We start from the raw sequence: 22623 nt of genomic DNA on the forward strand, positions 1-22623 counted from the left end.
CATTTGGTAAATTCAATGAAAAGTTTATATTTTTTATACAAATAATTAACATAATAGTTCATAAATGTGAAGGATATATTATATTTTTGGCTATGTGTTATTGTCTATGTTATTTCTTATATTGCTATTGTTTTATGTAGATGAAACTAAAAGATATTTAATATTTCTATTTCATGTAAGAAAGGTTAAAGTTAATGATTTAAAATGGTATATGCACATAAATAAGATCCAATAATGGATATCATCTTCTAATTGTTTAAGACTATATAGATATATTTTATTATATATAATATGAACTATATAAATATTGAGCATTTTCTTAATTAAAAAGGAGATAAAAATAAAGTAAATAAATATTGAGCTATATAAATATTGAATATTTGAAAGTATTTTCTTATTATTTATTTTATTAATTAAAAAGGAGATAAAAATAGTAAGTATGTTAAAGATAATCAATTAAAAATTTAATAAAAAAGTAGTGATATATTCAGTAATATTCATTTAATTCTATGTAATTAATGACAGATAAGATAAGGATAAGGATAATTAAATAGAATAATTATTTAATGATCAAAATGATGTAGTGGTGTAAATTATTTTGTTTTTTGTTTTTTGTTTTTTGGAAAAAAGCCGTTGGGTAGCTGATGAGGTAGTTGAGAACACTTCTTGGCCTCGACTCTCTCTCTCTCTCTCTCTCTCATTATAACAGTCGCGACGCCGAACCCTGCACCCATCTCTGCATCACCCAATTACCTGCTTTCGTAGCCATGGTACGCCTTATAATTAAACCTTCCTAACCCTTTCTTAATCCACTCCTTAATCACCTGCACATCAGGCTCGCTTCCGCATTCCTGCTCCTCATTCACCTCTTACAGCACCCATCAGCAGCTCCACTTCAACAATCAATCTTAAAAATTAGATAATTCACGAACTCTAGTGTTTGTTAATGCGCTCTGATTGAACGGATTAAACATCTCTCATTTCATGTACAGTCAAGCTTTCGTAAGGGTGTTGGGGCGGCAAGGCGAGACAAAAACAAAGGCCGCACTCAAGGCCTCACCGAGGAACAAAAGCAAGAAATCAGAGAGGCATTTGATTTGTTTGATACGGATGGTTCAGGTGATTAACTTAATCGTGGAGTTCATCATCGCAGTTAAGTTAATCTCTTAATTCGACAGTGTAATACTGCGTCGGATCTCCAGAACTAACCTATCAAGATTTAATTAATGAATTATGACCAACTCAGCAAGAGATTAATTCTGGAAATTATGACCAACTCAACGAGATTTCTGTTACTATAACCATTCCGGCTTAAACATATAATCGCTGCTTAGCAATTATAAAGGCTGACTTGTAACCCCAAAAAAAAAAATCAATTTACAGGCACTATTGACGCTAAAGAGCTGAAAGTTGCCATGAGGTAGTCTAACTAAATCATTAATTTTCACTATTATACTTAAAATTCTTGCTTAATTGTATCCTGTTATCGATATTTTTCTAACCACTGAGTGTGGTCGATCGATCGTTTCGATCTTTGATGATGATACAGAGCCTTGGGATTTGAGCCAAAGAAGGAGGTAACTAATTAACTTAAATATTTAACTTTCCATGCTCTGCTTATATCAATAATTATAGTTAGTGTAAAGTGGATGATAATATCAACACGATTTCCTTGTTTTTTTTAAAATAGAAATTGGTCGCTACTAATCTCCACAGTACTTAGCTACTAATCTCCACAGTAATTAGTGTAAAATAAGTGATAGTATCAACGCATTTTTCTTAAATCTCTTTTTTTTTTCCCAGGAAATTAAGAAGATGATAGCCGACATTGACAAAGATGGCAGTGGGAATATCGATTTTGAGGAGTTTCTGCAGATGATGACAACTAAAATGGGAGAGCGAGATTCCAAAGAAGAAATCATGAAAGCCTTTAGGCTTTTTGATGATGACGAAACAGTAAATTGATTTTCTGATCTCTTATAAGTTAGAAGATATTGCTTTAGATGATCTGTATGAATAAATATCAGTTCAATAGCTAGGAGATTCTACTTATCATACACTGTCAGTATATCATCAATGGTTTTTGGCATTAAATAATAGTGTTTAGAGGGTAATCAGTATGGTATTTAAGTATCTAATTTCAAGATTAGGGATTGGTACATTTATAGTAGTTAGGATTACAATGCTATGCCCTTCATAAAAACTAACTTCATTCAACATGTAATGTTGAAGTTAGAATTAAGAGAGAGAGAGAGAGAGTAAATATGATGTATTACAAATAACCTACATTTACATGCCTTAGGGTAAGATTTCCTTCAAAAACTTGAAGCGGGTTGCCAAGGAATTGGGTGAAAACATGACAGATGAAGAGTTGCAAGAGATGATTGATGAAGCAGATCGAGACGGTAAACATTTGTGGGATCTCTAATTATTTAAGTTTAGAATGTATTAACTAGTTTTTACACATCATACTCACTTCTAGATTACATAAATCAAGAACATTGCCATAAATCATAATCATAATCATAATCACTTCTAGATTACATAATCTTGCATCCGTGTAACTATCCATAGCTTCTAGATTACATAATCTTGCATCCGTGTAATTATCCATAACTATATAATGTAGCCATCTGTATATGTCTATGAATTAAGATGCATCTTTACATGTATATATTGACTATAAGTAGCCATTTTTTTCAAAAATAATAATATAAGACCTTGAGTTAACATTTGCAAAACTAAAAGCATTCACACGAGCTGTCATTTGATGGTGTCCAACTTCTCATTTTCACATCAAGGCAACTCTCAAACAACTATGTAATTTGAAATTACCAACTCTGTTATTGTTGATAAGGGTTTGCATGTTGTGGAGTATATTGTGAGCAGGTGATGGAGAGATTAATGAGGAAGAATTCTACAGAATCATGAAAAAGACAAGCTTATTCTAGAGAAGGAAGTTGTGATTACCCTAGAGCCAGAAGTGCAATGTAGCACTTACAAGTTGACATGTATAATATCTTGGATTACAGCTCTAGTAAAGGCAAATAACCATGCTTTTTTGTTTCATTACATGTCAATAAGCAGTACATGTCAATAAGATGATGGTTTTTGTATTCCATACACGATAAAGGCATGCACACACACACACACACACACACACACTTTCTCTCTGTCTCACTTATACACACACACTTACACACACACACACACATAAGATGATGGTTTCTGTAGTCCATGCACAATAAAGGCGCGTGCACACACACACACACACACACACACACTCTCTCTCTCTCTCTCACTTAAACACACACACACACACATGCTCTCACACACACAGAAGATGATAGTTTTTGTAGTCCATGCATGATAGACGCGTACACACACACACACACACACTCTCTCTCTCTCTCTCTCTCTCTCTCACACACACACACACACACACACACACACTTACACACTTACACACACACACGCTCACACACACACACAAAAGACGATGGTTTCTATAGTCCATGCACGATAAAGGGGCGCGCACACACACACACACACACACACACTCTCTCTCTCTCTCTCTCTCTCTCACACACACACACACACACACACACACACATAAGATGATGGTTTCTGTATTCCATGCACGATAAAGGCATGCTCTCTCTCTCATACACACACACACATAACCCTCTACACTGTGTGCCATAACCCATGCCAATATTCAAGTAGCTCCTCATGCAGTATATGCTCCAAACCTCATTAGTAGTAGTTAGGTTGATGTGGTTGATCGGATCACAGACAGGGCTTGTTGCTTTGATCATTCTCATTTTTGCCTCACATTAGGAAGTGAGTGGGGTCTTCTTGGGCCCTTTAATTTGCCCAAGCCTAATCAAGGTGATTAAGGAATAGCCAAATGGGGGGTTGCCATGTGGACTGAAATGTTGGGTTTGTAAGAGAGGTGTAAGAGTGGTCAAAGGGTGCACTTTTCCCCCCAAAAAGGGGGGGGGAGGCAATTTTACAATTTTCGGACCTCCATAACTTCTACATACAAGCTCCGATTTGAGCGGAGATTATAGATCCATGATCTACGCATCAAGAGCTTTCCATAGATATCTTACATGATATGGTTTTGTCCGCTAGATTTTAAATTCTATTTTCCCTCCAAAATTCAAATTCGAATAAAGTAGCCGTTTTGAAGCTTCTAATTAGAAAACGTTTCTTCTTAAGAGAAAAGGTTTGACTCCTTAAACTGCCAAATAAAAGGGCCCAAGAAGCCTTCCATTGAGGTCCTAATGATTAATTCAGCTTAGCGCAATCCCATAAACATGATTATGAGCTTCTTATTCTCAAAAATTGTTCATAGTTTTGTGCTGCAAATATGAATATGGCTTAGTGCATGGTTTCTAGCTTCATTTTGATCACCAATGTTTCTTTACTCATGGTTTGAGTTGCCTCTCTTTAATCACATGCAAATTATGGATTTGTTCTTATAATGGTACATGTTACCATAATCTTTGGTGTCTATATTTATGCTTAGTTTGTGTATGAGGTACCATGGTAGGTACCTTGACTTAAGACACACACATTAATATAGTGTTTGTTAATGCTAAGTTTGTGTATGAAGTACCATGGAGGATGTCTTTCATAATTAAGGAGAACTTGTCCATTCCACATTTAATTTGTGTATGAAGTACCATGGTGGGTGTCTTTCACTAGAAGAACTTGTCCATCACACACTTAGTTTAGACTATAAAGATGTGACACCATCTTATAAAGTATCTTTGCCATTTGGTCTATAAAGACATGACACCATCTTATAAAGTATCTTTGCCATTTGGTCTATAAAGATATGACACCATCTTGTAAACCATCTTTGTCATTTAGTCTATAAAGATGTGACACTAAAAATGATAAAAAGGTTGGGGTGTTGACGAGCTCTTCTCTCTTGGCTTTATGGATTGCATGGCAAGTGGCGGTTATTATAGTCTCAATACTCGACATCAACATTGCATGTCATTAGGCTCTCACTATGTCCTTGAAAAGTTTCATGGAAATAGCCATGGATTTGGTAGTCGGTGGTCTTTCTTGTTGACTGATTTTATGACGTTGAGAGCTTAGAATTTTGTTTTACTAAACAATTATTTGTATTGGTTTTTATGATAAATTTGACTAAAGCAATAACATTGATTGATTTTGATTTTGAGGCTAGTCCTTGTATCATTCACTTAATTGATTGTTGGTAGTGATATTTGATAGGATCACAGACACACACACACACATATACACGTAGCCAAGAACCTCTTTCTTCATGGATCTAATTTGGAATACAATGCCTTCCTTTCTAACCTTCCTAATTATCAAATCAATAACTCTTTCCACTAGATGGTGGTAGTATCTTTAGGGTCCTTTGCCAAATAAAAGTGCCATGCCCTATATTGGATGCATAATCCCTTCTAATGTTTTCTTGCATACATAGTAATTTTTTTTCCGTATACACCTCACCATGATTAATAGAAGATGGGCCCATGGGCAGGCTAGGTGCCACATGGTATTGCCATGTGGTAAGTCATGGACTTGTAGGTAGCCAAATTATCATAATTGTTGGTGCATGGGTAGCCAAATTTTCATATTCATCATCCACTTTCCTTAGTGTTGGACTTATGTAGGTAAAGTGCTAGTAATATAGGTCACAGGTTTATGGTGCCAGTAATATAGGTCACAGGTTTATGGTGGTGTGGGATAAAGCACCTAGCTGATTCTTCAATTATAATACTCTTAGGAACTTTTTTAACTCTCAAAAGAGGATTATTTAAGGTTTATCTTACTCTTTTCTAGGATTATTCCTCTTCTAAGAATATCTTCATAATTTCTCAATCACATAACAAGGGACTCTGTTCCATATATTCTTTCTATTTTCTTTAGGCTTATATCTCATGAAACATTCCAGAACAATCCATGGATTAGTAATAGAACATAAAATAGTCTTCTTCTTCCTCTCTTTGAATGCCCAATCTTAGCATTAGTGACTCTACCCTTTCAATGAAGCTTATCTCTCTAGTTCCTATAGTTAGAAGTTGATACAATTAACTCCTTTTCTCCTAGGCTTTTTACAAAGAATCTTAGTATTCAAGCCCTCTAATTGGGGCCTTATGGCCTAGTCTACTTCTAGAAGAATTTATTAACATAGGTTTGATGTTTCTCTTAGAGAAAACTAGCCTAATTCACAAGGGAATATCATTAACATAGACCTCTATAGGTTCTAAGTATAGCCCTTAAAAAGCTCCTTAGAAAATATACTAATTATTCTAAAGTTAATTAGTCTTGTTATCCTAAGTTCATGCATCCATTTACACTATCCATAAAATATGAAATCATTTCTTTTATCGAATGCATTTTTAGTCATATCTTAGGAATGCCTTGCTTTATATCCCCATGTCATATGGTGCCAAAAATTATCATGAGAAAATGTAAAGGGATCAACCCTTACGTAATTTAACCTAATATGGTACCAAAAATTATCATGAGCAAATGTAGCATGAATCAACCCTTACATAATTTGACCTAAGATAACAAGATGCATAACCCTAAGATAACAAGATAACCTTATGTAATTTAACCTAAGATAACAAGATGCATAACCCTAATATCATTCCCTAAGGTCTAGCTAATGATTGCACACATTATAATTCTTCATACCTTTTTATACATACATATGATGAGGATCATGTATATCTAATCATTCTAATTACCATCATAAATCATTACTCTCCTAGAATGGATCACATCATTAAGTTTATGCTCCAGAATACATAGGTAACTATTCTCTCCCTATTATACATGCTATCCTTTATGGCATAGTAAGTTCATATGATTCCCTAAGTTCTTTTCTCAATCTTGTGTCATTGTACTAGGTACATAATGAAGCACGTGTTGCTTATCTATGCAAGTAATTAGAGTCAGAGCGTTTGAATGAGGGAGACTCCATGGACAATTTTCTTACAAAAATCAAGGATTTTAAGGAGAAGTTGGCCAGTGTTGATGAAGTATATATCTTGACAATTCATTGGTGCCTACTATCTTGAATGCGTTGTTGGACTCGTATTAAAGTTTTGCTTCTACCAACCATTAGAGTCATGAAAGGCAATCCAAATGCCTTAAAGTTTGAGGAGTTGGTTTCTATGCTCTTGTAAGAGAAACGAATTCCACACAAAACAGATCTGTCATGCATATAGGAGATCCAGCTTCTACCTGCCAGTTAACAAAGAGACAAAGGTAAATCCTTTCCTCAAGGTAGTTACAAGCCGAAATTAAAGTCATCAAGCAAGCCTATAAACAAGGAAGGCGACAAGCCAAAGAAAAAGGGCAAATGCAACTATTGCAGGAAACTTGGTCACTACATTAATGAGTGCAGAAAATGGCTGGAGAAGGAGAAAAATAGAGACTCTCTTATGGCTGTAGTAGTTGATGCGTCAACATCTAATGCAAAAAACGACGAATCTGCAAAATATGCACATGATGATTGGGTATTCATTGTGTGCAATGCAATTTTGACCCTTCACATAAGGATGCATGCATGGATGTTACAGATGTACATGTCTGGTATTTTGACAGTGGTGCTAGTAAGCATATTGTTTCTTATCTTGCTATTTGTTCTCATCGCTTGAATCTTCTCCATAGGAAAACACTCTTACATGTGCAAACAACTCCTCATATCATGTAAAAGAACTTGGTAAAGTTGTTTTCAAGCTACAAATGGTGGACCAATCACATTCTTAGATATATTATATGTACCAAGGATTAAGAAGAACTTGTTTTGGATCTCTGCCATTATTAAGGATGGCTTAATGATTCAGTTTGTGGATGACAGATGTATTGTTCACGATTCCAATTATGAAAATACAATCGTTTCTTTTGGTACTATCTTATGGCCTTTACAGGCTAGATCCAAGCTAGATGAATATTTTGAAAGACAAAAACATGTTGTATGTACAATTTTTGCCACAAAGGCAATGGGTGATGCTAAGCTATGGCATGCACGCTTTGGTCACTTGAACTTTGGCAGTTTGCTATGTTTGCATAAGCATGACATGGTGTCTGAGTTGCCACATCTTAAAGCCCCTATAAAACATGTTTGTGAGGGTTGTATTCTTGGAAAAATGCAGCGGGCATCATTTCCCAAAGATGGTTGAGTTAGAGCTATCCAAAAATTGTAGCTTATACACAGTGATGTATGTAGTCGTATGAGGACACCAACTATCGGGGGCTACCTCTATTTTGTCACATTCATTGATGATTATTCTAGACATACTTGGGTATATTCATTAAAATAGAAATCAGAGGTTTTTATGTGCTTTAAGCACTTTGTTGCTTTGGTTGAAAATGTTTCTACATGTAAGATTGGTACCTTGTGTATTGATCGAGGGGGGAATATATGTCTAAAGAGTTTCAACCATAGCACTTTGTTGCTATGGTTGAAAATGTTTATGCATGTAATATTGGTACCCTCCATATTGATCGAGGAAGGTAATATTGGTACCCTACAAGAGGAAGGGAATATATGTCTAAGGACTTTGATGCATACATGGCTGATCATGGGATAAAACACCAATGTACTGTGCCCTATACGCCTCAACAAAAATGTGTAGCTGAATGCAAAAATAAGTCTCTCATGGAGATGGCACGTTATATGGTCAAAAGTTAGGAGTTGCCTCATGGTTTTTGGCTAGAAGTATTCATGTGTGCAACATATGTTTTGAATAGGTGTCCTAAAAGGGCTTTGCATACAATTACACCTTTTGAAGCTTGGAATGGTAGGAAGCCCTCTGTGGCTCACTTACACATTTTTGGTTGTCTTGCTAATTCAAACATGCTAGTGCCAAGCTTTGCAAATATCCGATACGGACCTGTCCATCTTAACTTGAGCTTACCCGAATGTAGACCTATTTTGGAATTAAACAATAATACCGGGTCACATGCATCAAAATTTTTGAATTTAGTATTTCTTCAACAAAATGCTTTCGTCATTTCTAGATGACTTCAGCATTCTAGCTACTCTTTGGAGCCTTTTCTCGCCCAACGCCAACAGCTCTAGTTGATGCATGACTGATTCCTTTGAAGATAATCTATGAGTCACTACCACCCAGAAACTTGGGATTATGAATTCCATTGGCACCATTGCTTCTTCCAGACCATATACCAAAGAGAAGGGAGTGCTTCCAATTGCTACCTTATATGCTGTTTAAAATGCTCATAGTGCCAAATATAGCTTATGTTCCTAATCTATTCTATTCTAATTCATAATCTTCTTCAGTATTCATTGTTGTAATACTTGATTAGTGGGATTCTGCCTTATCATTGGCTTATGGATAATACACTGTAGACTTTTTGTGAATGATCATATGATATTCAGTAAGATTTTGGATAACTTGATTCAGGAAGTGTCCACCCTGATCACTAAACCAGTTCCACTGGACAACCGAACGTGGTCATTATCATTTCATATAAAAATTTTGCTACGAACACAGCTGTGTTGTCTTTGAGAGCCTTAGCTTCCACCCATTTGGTACGATAATCAGTGGCCAACCAATATATATTTGTTGCCAGTTCTCTAAGCTGGTGGTTGGAATGGACCCACAGAATCCAATCTCCACTTTTGAAATGGTTCAAAAGGTAACACTAGGTTGTGCAGCATCCTACATATGGTTACCCTAATCTTGGTAGTAATCGGCAAGCTTTGGTGATTTGCCACATATCTTCAGCACTGTCAGCCATTATAATTTGGCTTGAAATATTTTTCAGCCTATGATTTCTCCAAGGAAGTGCCCTCCACTTATGCCTTGATGGGCTTTTGTGATTATTACTATCTTCTCTCGTAATATGGAATGCACTGTCTCAAGATTTGATCCACTCCCATCTTGTACAGCTATCCTCCCACAACTTTAAATGCTCTACTTTGAAGTGTCAGCCTCTTTCTGTGATCTCTACTCATACCTTATGGAAACGATCCATTCATTACGAGAAACAACATCTTATCATACCATGTATTTGATGGAATATCCAGAATAAATAGATCTGTATCCAGAAATTGATCTAGAACACCATCTGTCTGTTCCCTGGATTCTATCTGAGACACAAAATCAGCAACAACTACATGCTCATTTTTGGGTCTATGTTTGATGGTGAACTCAAACTCCTGTAGAATAGCATCCATCTTGCCAATTTACTTGTAAGATTAGGCTTGTAAACCAAATAAATTAGTGCATGGTGATCAACATGAAAAATAAATTGATTTACCCAAAAGATAATGCCTAAACTTATTGACAAAATAAACCATGCCTAGAGCTTCTCTCTGTCATGGAGCAATTCTTCTTAGCTACTACAGACAACGTCCAGCTAGCATAGTAAATTAGATGAAACCATCCTGCCTTGGTTTGTTGCATTAAGGCACTACCTATGCAACATCTGATGCATCTATAAAAACATGAAATAGCCTCTCCCAATCTAGAGGTTTCACAATTGGTGTTGTGGATAACATCATCTTTAAGTGCCGGAATGCTTGTTCACACTTCTCATTCCAGATATACTGAGCATTTTCTTTGTAAGCAGGTATAGTGGGTATGCCACGTGCCAGATATCTAAGAAACCTTGTATGCCATTTAATCTATCCCAGGAACCTACTTAGTTCTTTAGTATTGCGCGGAGCTTGCAATCAAACGATAACGATCACCTTTCGGGGATCCATTGCTAACCCATCTTCTGAAATAATGTGGCCAAGCAAAACTCCACTTTTTACTACAAAAGCACATATTGCTGGATTAAGGCTCAGTCTAGTTTCATGGCACCTCTGTAGACACAATGTCAAGTGTTGGAGATGCTGCGAACACCCCCTGAAGACACCGAAGTCATCCATGAAGACCCTCGTGAATGTTGTGAGGTACTCATAAAAGATTTCCAGAACCATCCTTTGGAATGTGGTCGATGCATTCTTCAACCCAAAAGTCATTACATTGGAGGTGAACACCCCCCACTCCATGACAAATGCCATCTTTTCCTTACCTGATTGTATCTGCTGTATCCATACAAGAATGAATATATCTCATGATCACCAATTGCATCTAGCAAAATAGAGTCTGTAAATGGTAGTGGAAAAGGATTTGTGAAACTGTGGCCGCATTCGACTTTCTATAATCTACACATACCCTCAACTTGCCATTATTCTTCGGACCAATGACAATTGGAGACACCCAATTAACTTTGTTAATTGGAAAAATGAAACCTACTTTGAGCAATTTGTCAATTTCTTCTTTTACTTGCCGAGCATAATTTGGATTCATTTGGTACCTCTACTGTTACCGGATGGGAATTGCATCTTCCTTGAGATTAATTTTATGATGATAAAAAAGTTGGGATCAATGCCCTTCATATTTGTATAACTCCAAGAAAACACATCTTTGTTTCTTGACAGTAGTTCTTGCACTGCCCTAACTTTCGGCTCATATTGTGAAACTAAGTTTGGATCTTCCTTCAAAATTTTCTCTTCCTCGTCATCTTCCACTCCCAGCTAGTTGAGTCCTTTTGCACAGAGTGGTCAGTCCGGCGGCTCAACTTTTCCTTTAGAGAAAAGGGCACCCAGACATTTTTCTTTCCTTTTCGAATGGTCAGCCAATTTGCCTCCCAATTGTGTTGGATCTTTCCATGCATGGTCAGCTAAGCAACATTAGGTATGCTTCATAGTTCTCCTTCATCTGGAGTATCACAAAGGATGCCCAAAATTTATAGTCAGCCACACTAATTTCTTGATTTTGAACAATGCCCATAGGCATAACTCTCCGCTCGCCCGCTGATCCACCCATTTTGACAACAAAGAGTGCCGATTGGATGTTTGTGATGCCTAAGCTGTGGGCCATTTCTTCTAATAACACATTAACCTTGGATACTCCATCAATGAGAACACTAGGTACTGTCCATCCTTTAAATGTCACTGTAACTTTCGAAATTGCTTCATCATAGTCCAGAACTGGTTCTACTGAGCCACATTTAATTGTATTTATCTAAATATTGTTGGATTGAATTTCTACCAAACGATTCCATATGAATGATCTTTTTTAAAAGTTACTGCATCTTGTAATTAGGCACTAAGCACATGAATTGATCCAATGTGATATTAAGCTTCATCTTCTGCAAATCTTTCCATAAATCATATTGTGTTAATTCATTAGCTATCTGCACTTCACTTGCTCAGTTCGAGGTAATATTCCTACCCCTTTCTCATGCACACACCACTCCTGGTTTTCCTGCTCTCTGAGTGGGGTTTTTCTTTCCTCTCTGATTCCCACAATGCTACAACCCTTTGTATTCTACTTGTGGGTTATTACTGCTATTTTACCAACTTTATGACTTGGTAATGATACTTCCAGCTATTTTTGGACTTGTTCTACACCATTCCTGCGTAGTTGTGGTGCTTCTGGTACTTTTTGGCTCTTCTCTGCACCTTTTTTGCTTTATTCTAGCGCTTCCAACACTCTCTGGCTCTTCTCTACACCTTGTCTTAATTGAGTGGCCTCTAGAAAAACTGCTACCACTGTGATTGGATCTCGCCTTGTGCTTCCTGTAGTAACTTGGTGACTTGGTTTTTTCGGACATGCCATTGCTCCTCCCAATTATGGGGTTTATCGTTTGTCCTTGGTTGAGATTTTGATTTTCCATATCAGCTATTGGGGGCATTGTGCCCATGTGTCTGCCATGACAGCTTGTGGGGGCTCTCCACTTCCTCCAAAATTGACTAAATTTGCACTAAATTAATTACTGAAGGCTTAGCTGAAGTGGACCCCTTCGTTTGTGTTTTATAGAGTTCGTCTTCCCAACAATGACCTACTGTCTTGAAGTAACATTGAAAAGTTACACCTAGCGCACCTCCACGACCTTGTTCATAATGGCGAGCTTGTGGTATGCCTGTAGTGAATTGATTGAGTGGTGTATCTATTACACTGAGATTGCGGACTAAGTTTGTGTCATGGTTTGTCTGTCCGTCCTTTTGTGGATTAATTGGGGATGCCTAATTACCACTATGTTCGTAGCATGGCACTTGGTTGATTCCGAATATTCCATGTGTAGGACATAAAATTAGGGATGGCTAGAATATTCCATGTGTAGGACATGTGTTATCGTGAAACTTTAGCATGTGTTGTGCTAATGTGTAATGTGTTTGAATGGACAAGCTATGTAGGTTGGTGAGATTGACGGGCTTTGTGCTTGCAAGCCGAAATGGCTAGGACGTGATAGCAGTGATATGGCATGAGTAATTATCAGGAAGGTTTTTCTCATTTTTGGTATTTGGTCGTAGTATCTACTACAAGATTTGTATCATTGTTGGCTGCCCACTTTTGTTATACTTGGGCATGTACTTATTAATTTGTTGCACACGAATTAGCCTTTGGGGTTCTTTATGTATTTTTCCTTTAGTGGTTTAGATAAGAAGAATTTATATTAGCTTTTGGTTAAAGCAACTCTTATTTTTGTAAAGGGCAAGTCCATGCATAATTGTGCAACTATTTTTGACATGTGGGCTATTTTTATGAATAAATCATAAACTCGAGAGCATCTTACCTATGCATCTTACAAGAGTTTACCTATGCATCTTACGAGAGTTTCTTGAAGTCCTCATCTAATTCTTATGAGTTGGCGCCATCATCAAAAGCCATTGTTGCAAATTGAACTTCTCTCTGTTTTCTGTAGTAGAACATACCTCCCTTCCTAATGGTGATCACGTCGTCTCCCGTCACCCAAGTCAGTTGAGCAACCTGGTTAGCAGGATTGCACTCACTTCTTGCACATTGGCACCTACTAGTATGGCCTCTATTGCCGTGCACTCTCTCTGAGAGCTCTTGGGAGGCTGCCATGTGGCCAAGCCAGCAGTCAGCGGCAGCAGAGCAAAGCTGTCACCTAGCAACCTAGAAGAAGAAGAAGAAGATAGGGCTTTCTCTCATGACCTAGTTAAATGGACTGTGAACATTAACTTTGCATTAATCACAATAATTTATTCGCCCATACTTTCTCATGCTTTGAACATGATGCAATGGCCAAGTGATAAGGCACCCAAATATTTTTTGAATTGATTACGTAAACGTAAACCGTAGGTGCCACATGTAAACCTTAGGTTTTTCAACTCAAGGAATCTTAAGTTTAAATGGAAGATTCAAAGTTCTATTTTTAGTATTCATTCACTCTGAACCTTGTTTGCAAAGAAAGTGCATGTGATGCACGTGTTGTCTCTTTCTTCTCTCAAAAGACACACACTTTATCATATCTCTTTGACACCTTGACGCATAGAGGATAACCTACTACATGGTTTTAGTTTTGGTGCTTTGCATGTGCATGATTTCCCTATGTTGGCCAGATTTCCCTACGATGGCATAGATGATAACCTGCTGGCACGGTTTTAGTTTTGGTGCTTTGCATGTGCCTGATTTCCCTGCGGTGGCTATGCAATTCTGTAGGAGTGCCATTCCGTTTTCCTTGTGATGGGCATGCTTCGGAAAGAAAGGCGCACACTATCACCCCCCTCTATCACCTTCAGGCATAGAGGGTGTCCTCCTACATGGTTTCAGTTTTCGTGCTTTGCATGTGCCGAATTTTTGTGTGATGGCCATGTGACTCTACAGTGACTGCCATTCGGTTTTCCCTCTGATGGCTATGCGATTCTCCAGTGACCGTTTGCTTTGACATCCAAGTCGGGTTGAAGCTTCTACGTGATACCGCATGGGCCATCCGATTCTCAAGAGCTGGTTATGGTCGCTTTCCCAGGGATGGCCATTTGATTCTATAGGGATCGCCATCCTGTTTGCTTCTATGCAATGTCACATGGCTGTTCAATTCTTAAGGGCTGTATGTGGCCGCTTTGCCAAGGATGGCCATATCTGATTCTATAGGGATCACCATCCTATTTGCTTCTACACAAAGTCGCATGGGTGTTCGATTCTCAAGGGCTGTATGTGGCCGCTTTTCCAAGGATGGCCATATGATTCTATAGGGATCACCATAAGTTTTCTTGGTGTCTAGGTCAGGTCGAAGCTTCTACACGAATCCGTAGGGGCTGTCCAATTCTTAAGGGCTGTATGTGGATGCTTTCCCAGGGATGGCCATCTGATTCTGTAGGGATCACCATCCCATTTTTGTGCTTTGTAAGTGGCGTCAAACGTTCTACATCATGTTGACCATGTGCCTACAGTAGGCACAATATCTTTCTGTGTACTATTTCTTTTTTCGAGCATCTTAACTGCCATTATTTATAATGATGGTGTTGCTCTCCTTCGTCGTGTGCTTGTAACGATGGCACCAAAAAGGTTTCCTCTACATGATGTAACTGATATGCTGCCTGGTGTACCTTCACCTTATCTTGTTTGCCATGAACCAGAGCCAATGAAATCTACTCTACAATGAAATCCTCCTCTAAATCATCCATCTTCCAAGATACTAATGCTGCTTGAAGGTCCCTCATCCGTCAGGAATGTGCTTGTTGTGATGTTGTTTTTGATTATAGGTTCTCACAACAATTTGGGTCGATAGCCACCTTTGCAGTTTTTTAATTTAAATTCTTCAATGAGTATAAGTGTGCCCTAAGTAGCTCCAATTTATTTTGTTGGACCTTCCCTTCAAGCCATTCGCCCATTGTCACATTGGAATGCTCCTTGCCACCCCAGCAGACGATTGTTTTGTGTTAAACAAGAATGGAGCTCTACTAGAGAACTAATTGCATATTGTTTTTTATTATAGGCTCTCGCAAAATAGTCTGGGTCAATAGCCACCTTTGCAATGTTTTAATTAGAATTCCTTAATGAGTATAAGTGTGCCCTAAGCAGCTCCAATTTATTTTGTTGGACTTTCCCTTCAAGCCATTCACATTCTCACTCCATTGTCACATTGGAATGCTCCTTTGCCAGAGGATTGTTTTGTGTTAAACAACAATGGAGCATTTTTTATTATAGGCTCTTGCAAACAGTATGGGTCAATAGCCACCTTTGCAGTTTTTTAATTAAAATTCCTCAATGAGTATAAGTGTGCCCTAAGTAGCTCCAATTTAATTTGTTGGACCTTCCCTTCAAGGAGCTCCAATTTAATTTGTTGGACCTTCCCTTTAAGCCATCCACATCCTCACTCCATTTTCACATCGGAATGCTTCTTTACCAAAGGGGTGAAGGGATAATTCTCAATGCCTAGGTGGAGGCACGAAGAGATGGTTCTCACTCACAAAAGGTAGGGGAAGAATTTGTAAAAAGAAAACCTACAATCAAACCTATCTAGTATGCATCCATCAAGCAAGCAAAATTCAATGGCATATAAGCAAGCAAGAAGAGGGAAGAAGGAAAGCTCCCAAGGAAACTATTTTGCAAGGGAATATTATGTCTTGCTTATTATAAAAAATGACTTATATAATATGGAAGGAAAGAAGGCTGTGTCGGATCCTTCTGTTAGCAACTGCTCGAAGTTCCTAATGCGAAGAAGAGTAGGCTTTTTAAAGCCTCTATGAGACAATGGTGGTGGGATTGGAAACGGTGACATAGATGTATTGCACTGGGAGCCTCTTGAGGAGTTTGTCCGTACGAAATGTCTTAAAGGCATGTTTGCATTAGAGAAAAGAGGAACGCTAAACCACCTTCACTTCAAAATAGTGGTAAGTCTCATGGCACCATCCCTCATAAGTATTGGCAAGTTGTAAAACGGTACATGCAATGAGACTACTTCAAACCTGAAGGAGGCTTGGTGATGTGTAGAGGCTTCCGTTAAATCCCTATGCACACTTTTGAGGGTATGCTTGTTTACTCATATGAAGGATCTACGTAAGAGCCATTTCTGATTTTTTGCACGATGTTTCGTTTGAAGAAATAACTCGTGGCCGCCAACTATATGCCATGTATGGTCAAGGAGATATGAAGAATAAGGTGTGCCTGTCCACCAGTGAATCTGGTCGAACATGCATATATGTGTTTATGGAGAATTACATACCCAACAAGTATGGCACCACACTAGAAAATACTCTACTTTGAATGATATGCATGGGTAAATATTATCATGCCGCATCATGGATTATACCTAAAAACAGGCAATGGTATGGATAGAAAACGAGTTGCATCAATTTGGAAAGTGATGAAAATTCCGCACTTGATGCAATGCAAATTGAAAGTATCTTTTACATGGACATGCCTGCAAGAAGGTATTTCAATGCAAACAATATTGAAGCAGAAGAAAACCATGGGAGTGATCATGACAGTGACGAACAACTATATGTCTGTGTGTGAAAGAATTGCAAAGTTTAAAGAAGCAACTATGAATGGAGAAGATTTCGTCCCTCTTTCTCCTACCACTAGAAATGTGAGTTAACACTGGAAGCACGAGTTAGTCATATTGAAAATTTTCCCGTGATTTTTTTAATTGAAGGATTATGGTGTGCCTTTGTTTTGTGTAATGTATGGTTTTATTTTTTTTAAAATTTTGGAGACTACTAGAAGAGAGCAAAGTATTCCACATCACTGGATTATGGTGTGCCTTTGCTTTGTGTAATGTATGGTTTTATTGATTCATGCCACGTCACGGGCATTAATTAATATGCATGCACCCCCCAAAACTGACAACAGTATTCCTATCTGCTGGCACGATGGCGAATCACAATGGCTAGGTTATCTGACAGGACCTAGTTAATTAGACCATGGGATAAGCTTGTCCTCCACCCTTTTCCACAGAGTATGGGCGCCTTCCACACAGCCTCTCATATTTTTGATTCCTTGTCGAAGGGGTATCGTTAGGGGGGGGTGCTGGCTTGCCCTCGTGCTTCACGGCTCCGTATGGAACAGTCTTGGCAGGATCGCTTCGCCAATCCATCCCGTCCGGGCTGTGGAAGGATGAGCAAGGTTAGTGCATAAGCAGATCTGTACTCGTTGAATATTAATTAATGCGCCAAACTCTCCATGTTCTCGGACATGATTGAACTTTTCAACAAATTTGACGGTTTTTTTTTTAAAATTCGGGAAAAGTAAATAAAGAAACTTTTCTCAATTGATAATAAGAACTTCGGTGCAAAATTTGCAGTAAACATTCTGTAAATACTCCCTTAAGAATATTAAAACACCAAATGGGCTCATTTTTACTATTTTGGTTTGTTGTGATCTTGATTATTTACGCTGCCCCTCTTCAATTTTGACAGGAAAACCGTAAATCCTCAAACTCAAACCCTAAACTCAATATGGACCTGCTGTGGATATACAGTTGGTACAATACAGGTTTGGGGGGTAGTTACTTCTTTGGTACAAGGCGGAGGCACGATGGTAATGATAGAGGACTCACCTTCGGTGGGCGTTCAAGCAAGAGGAAGTACCTACAATCTCCGAAGATTGTGTGTCGGCATGGTACTTCACATAAGGATCCAGCTTTGCCTTGGAAGAAGATGTATTTCAAGCTCAGCTAGTGCAAGAGGGCGGCTAGCAAAGGACACTTACCCCTCTCTATCTCACAATTGGACATAATGGATGAACTCTGTTCGGTTAGCCAAATCATCCGGGTCTTGCAAACATGCATGAAGAAGAAGGATCTCTCTTATGCTAGGCAGGTGCATGAACACATTCGCAACAATGGGCTGGAAACGCATCGAGATGTTGGAAATCACATTGTGCCCATGTTCGTGGAATGTGGAAGCGTATTCGATGCCCAAGAGGTCTTTAACAGGCTCATTCACCGGAATGTGCATTCATGGACGTACTTGATGCTAGGATACACTCAGTGTGGGCAATCACAGAATGCACTTAACTTGTACCCAAAAATGCAGGCGGATAGAGTGCAGCCCAACTGTCATACCCTTGTGGCTCTCTTGAAAGCATGTGCTTGTCTGAAAAATGTTCAAAAAGGCCAAGAAATTCATGTCGAGGCTGTGCAAAAGGGGCTTGAGCAAGATCTTTTCATTGGTGGCACTTTGGTTGACACGTATGCAAAATGGGGCTCATTGTGGGAAGCCCGGAAAGTATTCGACAGGCTTGTAATACGAGATGTTGTTTCATGGAATGCACTTATCGTGGGATGCGCTGAACATGGAGAGAGTCACAATGCACTTGAATGTTTTCAACGGATGCAATTTGAGGACATTCCTCCAAATGCTGTCACATTTGCTTGCATCTTGAAATCTTGTGGCAGCTTAGGAGCCATCAGCAAAGGCCAAGAACTGTATAAGGAGATTGTGCAAAGGGGGTTTGAGAAAGATCTTTTTGTCAGGAGCAGTTTGATTGACATGCATGTCAAATGTGGATCTCTTATTGATGCACGCAATGTCCTTGACAAACTGCCAGTTCGAAATGCTGTGTCATGGAATGCACTTATTTCAGGGTATGCTGAATATGGATGTGGTCAGGAAGTGCTAAGGTGTGTTGACCAGATGCAGCAGGAAGGTGTCATTCAAGATGCTGTCACACTTATGTGCGTCTTGAAAGCTTGTGGCAACATGGAAGCCATGGAGAGGGGTCATGAAACACACACAGAGATCATACAAAAAGGATTAGAGACTGATCTTTTTGTTGGCAGCACTTTGGTTGATATGTATGCCAAATGTGCCTCACTTTCTGAAGCATGGGAGGTCTTTCAGAAGCTGCCGTTTCGAAATGTTGTGTCGTGGAATGTGCTTATTACAGGATATGTGGAACATGGGCCCAGTCAAGCAGCATTGAAATGCTTCGAACAGATGCAACATGAAGGGGTCTCTCCTACTGCTCTTACATACGTTTGCATCTTGAAAGCTTGTGGCAACACAGGAACTGTGGCCAAGGGCCAAAACATACACACACAGATTATACAAAAGGGGCTTGAAAGAGATCTTACCACTGGCAACACTTTGGTTGACATGTATGGCAAATGTGGTGCACTTTCAGAGGCACAGAAGGTCTTTGATAGCCTGCCAAACCGCTGTGTTGTGGCTTGGAATACGCTCATTTCAGGTTATGTTGAACACGGACCTTGCCATGAAGCAGTGAACTGTTTTGAGTGGATGCAAATGGAGGGCATCACGCAGGATGCGGTCACCTTTGCATGTATTCTGAAGGCTTATGGCTACCTGGCAATGGTTGCTAAGGGACAAGAGATGCACAGGGAGATTATTCAAAAAGGATTTGAGAAAGATCATCTTGTTGGCAGCATGTTGGTGGACATGTATGCCAAGTGTGGCTCACTGGGAGAGGCACAGGATGTGTTTGACAAGATGCCAGCTCAAAACATTGTGTTGTGGAATGCACTCATCGCAGGATATGCTGAACATGGACCCGGCGAGGAAGCATGGATAGGGTTTAAACAGATGCAATTGCAAGGGGTATCTCCAACTTTTGTCACATATATTTGCGTTCTAAAAGCTTGTTGTAGCATCAATGATGTGGGCAAGGGCCGAGAAATATACATGGCAATCGTAGAAAAGGGGTTTGATGGAGACCCTTTTGTTAGCAGTGCTTTGGTTGACATGTATGCCAAATTTGGCTTGCTTGTAGAGGCACAAGAATGTGTTGACAGGCTGCCACTGGTCCAATCTGTTGTATCATGGAATGCACTAATTGCAGGATATGCAGAACATGGACTTAACCAAGAAGCATTTTACTGTTCTGAAAAAATGAAATTGAAGGGTGTATATCAAGATACTGTCACTTTTGCTGGTGTACTAAGAGCTTGTAGTGTCTTGGGAGCCTTAGACAGGGGTCGAGATGTGCATGTAGCCATAACGCAGAAGGGTTTTGAAAGAGATCCTTTTGTTGGCAGCACATTGGTTTACATGTATGTGAAATGTGGCTCTCTTGCAGAGGCAAAGAAAGTCTTTGAGGATTTGCCAGCTCAGAATGTTGTGTCGTGGAATGCACTTATCACAGGATTAACGGAACAGGGATTGGGGCAGGAGGCTTTAAACTGTTATGAACAGATGCAACTGCAGGGCATCTCTCCCAATGCTATCACGTTTCTTTGCATCTTGAAGGCATGTGGCAGCAAATTGGGAGCTGTAAAGAAGGTCTGGGAACTGCACATAGAGATCGTACGCAAGGGATTTGAACTAGATCCTTATGTTGGTAGCACTTTGGTTGATATGTATGTCAAGTGTGGCTTGCTTGTGGAGGCACATGATGTTTTTAACAAGCTGCCAGTTCGAAATAACGTATCGTGGAATTCAATCATAAAAGGTTATGGCATGAACCTTGAAGGTGACATGGCTGTGGAATTTTTTGAGAACATGTGTGCTCAGGGTCTGAAGCCAGATGCCATCACCTTTACATGTATACTAACTGCATGCAGTCGTGCTAGCATGATAGTCAAGGGCCAAGAGATATTTGAGGTGATGAGAGATGAGCATGGTATTGTACCGACAGTAGATCACCTCACTTGCATGGTGGACCTTCTTGCACGATCAGGGAAATTGGATGAGGCAGCTAAATATCTTGTTAGCATTCCATCTTCTCCATCTAAAGATATGTGGACAACATTACTAAGTGCGTGCAAAACTTACCAGGAAGGAGGATTAGGTTTTATATGCTTTGAGCATCTTGTTTGAATATATTCAGAATCTTGGGTGCATTATCCTCAAATGCTTTTATGTCCGTATAAAGTTGTACTCTGAAGTTTTTGTTCTCCAAAAAGATAAAGGTGGGGGTGTCGTCCTTCAATGAGATCATGTATATAGGTACTATGCTGGAGTCCTCCCCGAGGGCATCACCCACTTGATCCCTAGTGATTTCTAGGAGATTTGGGGTGGTGCCCCATCACCCTCTTAGGCACTACTTACACTATCCTGGCGAAAGTCATCATTTTTCTAGGTACTACCTACAAAATCTTAGCAAAAGCCATCAGTCTTTCTACGTTCTCACCTTCCCGACAGTCTTTCTACATTCTACTTTCTACGTTCTCACCTTCCCGACATTATTTATGGCATTGGGACAGGTTTATAGGACTGTCATTGATAACGTCATGGATAACATCTTCACTTGTTGAGAGGCTACACAGGGACATTACCTTGCAGTGTTTCTTTTCAACTTCAAGAAAGCTCATGATAGAGTTTATTGGGCCTCTCTTGATGGCTCGTCTTGTTGGCTCGATGATTGGGATGGGCTTTGTGTCTTGCACCTTCTCTTCACCACGGGACAGCTGCCCCTCATTTACAGTCACCACAATCTTTCCCTTGACTACAGGATGCGTGTCCCTCATGTGTATAATCACCAGGAATGCATGAGATACATTTTCAGCATAGTGTTCATCGTTTACATGGGTTCCATGGTGTACATCTTTGACAACCTGTTCTCCACGGGCTTGCCTTTGTATGTAAGATAGGATTGTCTTTCGCATAGAAAGGTGGAAGATCCTAGGCTCTGATACCAACGTCATTTCCCCAAACAGTGTTGAGCACAATCTTGACGCAAGATGAAATGACACTACAATACGGCCGGAAAGGGCTGACCCCCTATTATAATATGATTATATTATCAAGGATCCTCAAGATACAATCTTCATGGGCATCACATGCCCAATTTCCAATGACATCCATGCAATGAAACATTTCGCAAACATGTTTTGTTGAAGTTGGGATTGATTCCACTACTTTAGTGTGAAGAACTTCACTCCTCAATC

At 39.1% G+C, this 22623-nt stretch overlaps 2 protein-coding genes across 2 annotated transcripts; both read left to right on the forward strand.

Moving 5' to 3' along the window:
- The first annotated feature begins 726 nt into the window (after nucleotides 1-726).
- On the forward strand, nucleotides 727-3089 carry LOC147641267 (caltractin-like). Its single transcript, XM_086810077.1, has 7 exons — nucleotides 727-770; nucleotides 993-1119; nucleotides 1384-1420; nucleotides 1550-1577; nucleotides 1804-1956; nucleotides 2303-2405; nucleotides 2890-3089. Exons 1-7 carry the CDS (start codon nucleotides 768-770, stop codon nucleotides 2949-2951), a joined length of 513 nt encoding a protein of 170 aa, XP_086666203.1. The 5' UTR covers nucleotides 727-767; the 3' UTR covers nucleotides 2952-3089.
- A 14533-nt stretch (nucleotides 3090-17622) lies between these two features.
- Nucleotides 17623-21587, forward strand: LOC147641268 (pentatricopeptide repeat-containing protein At5g27110-like). The gene is made up of 2 exons (XM_086819869.1): nucleotides 17623-17900; nucleotides 18194-21587. Exon 2 carries the CDS (start codon nucleotides 18512-18514, stop codon nucleotides 21551-21553), a length of 3042 nt encoding a protein of 1013 aa, XP_086675995.1. The 5' UTR covers nucleotides 17623-17900; nucleotides 18194-18511; the 3' UTR covers nucleotides 21554-21587.
- The last annotated feature ends 1036 nt before the right edge of the window (nucleotides 21588-22623 follow it).

The sequence above is a fragment of the Cibotium barometz genome, chromosome 2 (assembly GCF_041138505.1).
Source record: "Cibotium barometz isolate CiBa-2024 chromosome 2, ASM4113850v1, whole genome shotgun sequence".
NCBI classification, from domain to species: domain Eukaryota; kingdom Viridiplantae; phylum Streptophyta; class Polypodiopsida; order Cyatheales; family Cibotiaceae; genus Cibotium; species Cibotium barometz.

What these genes read in the sequence shown, in the direction of transcription:
- LOC147641267 (XM_086810077.1), top strand. An exon ending in GTTTGATACGGATGGTTCAG is followed by an intron (nt 1,120 to 1,383) that starts GTGATTAACTTA and finishes ATCAATTTACAG; the next exon opens with GCACTATTGACGCTAAAGAG. An exon ending in TGATGAAGCAGATCGAGACG is followed by an intron (nt 2,406 to 2,889) that starts GTAAACATTTGT and finishes TATTGTGAGCAG; the next exon opens with GTGATGGAGAGATTAATGAG.
- LOC147641268 (XM_086819869.1), top strand. Translation starts at nt 18,512, where the DNA reads ATGGATGAACTCTGTTCGGTTAGCCAAATCATCCGGGTCTTGCAAACA.